Source organism: Dioscorea cayenensis, chromosome 8 (assembly GCF_009730915.1).
Source record: "Dioscorea cayenensis subsp. rotundata cultivar TDr96_F1 chromosome 8, TDr96_F1_v2_PseudoChromosome.rev07_lg8_w22 25.fasta, whole genome shotgun sequence".
In the NCBI taxonomy this organism is placed as follows: Eukaryota; Viridiplantae; Streptophyta; class Magnoliopsida; order Dioscoreales; family Dioscoreaceae; genus Dioscorea; species Dioscorea cayenensis.
Window position 1 is genome coordinate 10,608,161 of NC_052478.1, and position 4,378 is coordinate 10,612,538.

At 37.7% G+C, this 4,378-nt stretch overlaps 1 protein-coding gene across 1 annotated transcript; it reads right to left on the minus strand.

Annotated features, from left to right (window-relative positions):
• Window positions 1–1,158: 1,158 nt before the first annotated feature.
• LOC120266755 (squamosa promoter-binding-like protein 17) lies at window positions 1,159–4,026 on the minus strand. Its single transcript, XM_039274420.1, has 3 exons — window positions 3,624–4,026; window positions 1,985–2,118; window positions 1,159–1,886 (listed from the first exon to the last, which is right to left on the minus strand). The coding sequence occupies exons 1-3, from the start codon at window positions 3,860–3,862 to the stop codon at window positions 1,309–1,311; spliced, it is 951 nt and encodes a 316-aa protein (XP_039130354.1). The 5' UTR covers window positions 3,863–4,026; the 3' UTR covers window positions 1,159–1,308.
• Between the last annotated feature and the right edge of the window lie 352 nt (window positions 4,027–4,378).

The window sequence follows — 4,378 nt, forward strand, 5'->3', positions numbered from 1 at the left end:
TAAATCCGAGCCGGGTTCAAACATGGAAATTCAGACAACCAAACCATTTTACCTGTAAAATTTTAAAAGCCCACATTCTTAAGCTCACCTATTTTAAGCCCAATCTTCCAAAAACTTCAAACATATATTTTTTTTCTATAAAGATTTAGATTTTTGTATGATTTTAGTTGACTTTTTGGATTAGAATATTTGAGTGAATTTAATGTAAATTAAATTATTTTTGTATAATTTAATATTTGAGTGAATTTAAATGTAGATTATAGAATTCGGACAAATTTGGACATCCGGACAACCCGGTTTAAAATATACCGAGTTTGGACAAGTAAAGTTTGTCCAGATTTAAAACCGGACCGGGACAGAATAACAAGTTTATCTATTTATATTAGTAGTTGTCCGAACTCGGTTTTGCAAGACTCAAATTTTTGTCACCCCTAGTTTTGATGAATGGGTCCTTGATTCGAGTCCCCTCTATTGCACCAATCTTTGAAGTTTAATTGACTAATAAAAATATATTTAAATTTAATAATTAAGTATTATTTATAATAATATTGGAAATTTAATTGACCTGGACCTAATGCGTTCAAAGGTAAGCCAGGTCAGGCCCCGTTCGTCCAAATGGTGAACCAAACTCGACTGGTCTTTCCGGTTAACTCGGTTCAGCAGGTTTTTCTTGTTGTATGGACCGGTTCCAGATCAGGTTTTTGGTGACCCAAACCTGACAGGTTGGGCCTATAGGACCCGGTTAACCAACCAGTGCCCCCCTCTACTTCAACAAGCTTGGTACCTTCGTCCCGAGAGCTCGCTAAGTCAGACTATGCTCATGTGCACCTCTCCCTTGGTGAGCTTTCCACAATTTGGCAAGCTTGGTAGCTCCATGCACCAGGGTTGATGCACAAGCTCCTGCAAACACGTGCCGAACAACTTCTTGGTCATAACCTCATGCAAGAATACTTCGGTGAGCATATAAGAGGTATATCAATACTTTTTTAAAAAATTAGTTAAAATACAGTTAATTTTTATTTTATTTCTAAAATTTAATAAACACTCGCAGTATTTTTAAAAATAAAATGATGTTTTAAGTAGTAGGAAATTTGTCATGACTTACGGGTCTTTCCCTGTATATTCACCAATTGGGCTCAAAACATGACAAACAAAAGAAAACATAACACTAGTTTGACATTCAGTCATTCTTTCAGCACAACATGAACAAATTCAGATCTCTAAAGATCTTTAAACAAAAACACCAGAGTTTCGAGATTAATAAGATCTAAAAGCCAAAGAAAAAAAAAACACAGTACAACATTGCCTCTAAAGAGGCCAATGCATGCCATGACCATGGCCATGACCACGACCAGATTGTTCGTATTCCTTGCCGGGGACGATGTCCAACCCCCGCCTACCCCCTTGGAGAGCTAGCTCAAGCTCGCCGGGGAACTGAGCCATCTCATGTTGAACTTCAATTGCACCGACGCTGCTACTACTAACTCCATAAGCGGTAGTATCTGCATAATTAGAAGCTAATGATGTCGTACCTTCAAAACTAGTGTTGGCTGACACTGTTTGAGCTTGGCTTCCGGGAGTACTGCACCATGGTTGAGTTGACAGAAGAGAGAGAGCACAGCTGGAGTCTTCGTCGACTCCGGTGAGGCTTTCGACTTGCGAGACATCTTGGTTTGAAAAGAGTGTCCCAGATATCGAGCCTTGCATGTACTGATGGCTGGCATTGTGCTCAGGGACCCTGGCTGCCGCTGGGCTGAAGCCACTTTGCCAGTTGCTACTAGCTGATCGATCATCGGCCCTTATGGTTGGCCAAACTTCTCTTCCTGGAGGCCTTGGATAACTAGTGAAGTCCATGAGAAAGCTTCTGTATCTGCTGCTGTTGTCCTCTGTTGACAATGTGAGCAAATTATTTAATATTGAGATCTATCTACTTATTGAAAACATTTGTTTTCTAAGAATGAGTTTATAATTATGAATGGGGGACCTTGGAAGGATGTCGGTCGTCCATAGCGTGACGACAGAGGCACAGGAGGCGGCTTCCTTCGACGTTCATTATGGCCTGCTAGGCGTCTTCGGCAACTGCGTTTCCCTTGGTCAAATTCAGGCAACTGGTGGAACCTGTCCGCAGTTTTACTCAGAAAAACAGAAAGAAGTTTGTTAGTCATGGAAAAATACAAATCTTCTATAATTCAGATATTTGAGAACAGAAAACTACAACTATGGTGACCAACATAAGCAAGAGCTTCATGTAAAGGCAAGAAAACAGTTGATAAAATACACTTGATGCGAAGTATGGATAGTTGTTAGAACAAGCATGAACTATATAGCGAGGTTTGGGACCACATGAATTTGATAACTGGTAGGTTTTTTGCACCAGTTTCACTGAGGGCGAAGGAATGAAGGAGCTTCACCAACATCTCAACTACTAAATTTATGAACTGCGATGTTTATAAGTCGCACACTTATTCAAAAATAGGTTTTCATGTATCCGTAAAATGTTCATCAATCTGTCATTCCACAAAGAATTTTCAGCTTCTCACACAACTCATCAGAACATCATGAACCACACTAATTTGATTCAGCTGTTTCATCGTGTTTTGAATCACTTAATCAGATAATGAAGTAACAATAATAGGATTGAGATAAACTATCAGGCGTTTGAAATTATAAGATGGAACTAATTCATTTGAAGAATTTTTCAGTAAATCAAAACAGTGGCAACAACAAGTCCTCATAAAGATCAAGTTAAATACAACATTCTGCATACCTTTCAACAGAAAGAGTTGCTTTAAAGATATATGGACCACATGTTGTAGATGAATTTAATGGTAGTGATTCAAAATAAAATGTCATTAAAGTTTTCTATTAAGCCTTCATCTAACCATCCGCATAGACAAATAGACAATGTCATTAAAGTTCTCTATTAATCCTTCATCTAACCATCAGCATAGACAAATGGACGTTCGCTGAACCACATATCTTAATGTAGATTAAATGAACTAGCAAACATGCCATTAATACTTTTGTAGGAAAAAAAAAATGAGTCCAAAAATGGATGTTTCTGTCTTGAGTTCACTAGAAAAAGCTTTCGCCTTTCCGGTAACAAATCACCATACATATTAACAACATATGAACTTAATTTTCTTAAACAGATCCCGCATTGTTGATCTAAGAAAACATCTACACATGATTTTGAGGGAAAAACCTGATGCAACTCCAACTTTAAAATTAAAACACAGTACCAAAAATTCAGAAATAAAGTTCAAATTATAAACACAAGATGGAAAGAAAAACCACAATACAAATTGTTATAACTTCAATACAACAGTAAATAAAATCCCCAGAACAAAAGCCACCAAAATATAAAATAAAAAAAAAAGAAGAAAAAAAACGAAAAACAGAGCAGAGTTTCATAGTTAGTCCCCTATGATGTCCAAACAGCAGAATCATAATCAGAGTCCAAAAAAATTCCTCAAATATGAATCATTCAACAAGCAATCACAAGCACAAAACAAGCATACAAGTAAATCAATCAATAAAAAAAAACCCTAAACAAGCAACAAATTTCTACACATTGAAGTTAAATAATCAAGATTCAGCAATGAAAAGAAAGGCAAACTGACCTGCTACACTGCTGACAGAACCTTTGTTCAAGGCCAGCAACAATCACCATGGGAGACTTAGAGTGCATGCCACAAACCTTGTGCCTGGAATAGTAAGCCTTGGCATCACTCAAATCCAGCTTGCAACCTTCAACCTGACACCTTGGTGGCTCCTGCTGCTGTACCAACCCCTTCCCCTTCTTTGAAGGCTTCTCTGAGGAAGAGGAGGAGCTTGAATCCATGTCCATTCCACTACTCATTCATGGCCTATGAGGAAGGAAGCACAAAGGGGCGGAAGGAGACTAGTGGGGTTCCAGTGGACACAAAACAGTGAGTAGGGAAAGAAAGGCAGACAAAGATGCCAGCTTTGGTCAGTGTACTCTCAAAGAGGGCAGTAAATGGCCAAGTCTTGTTTCTTACCATATTTTTTATATTTTTAAGTATTATTTTATGCATGAACAGTAAACATACGTGAGAATGATGGATCATGAATGTTTAGTTTTCAGTTAAACAAATGAAAGCTAGTTTGCTATTTTTAGGCATTTTCTAGTTTTTTTTTTTTTAAGTGTTTCTTTGATTTGGTTTTGAGAATTTTGAGGTTTGTGGAGAGTGTGTGCAGGTGGGCTTTGTGAAGCATGGCAAGATGTTACCCTTTTTTTTCTTAATTATTTAGAATAATGCTTGACAAGATGTGTGAGAAAGAGATTGGTGGTGAGAATCTTTTTTGTGTATTAGGGAGGCTTTCTGGGACTTTGTGCCTTTTTTTCTCTCTTTTT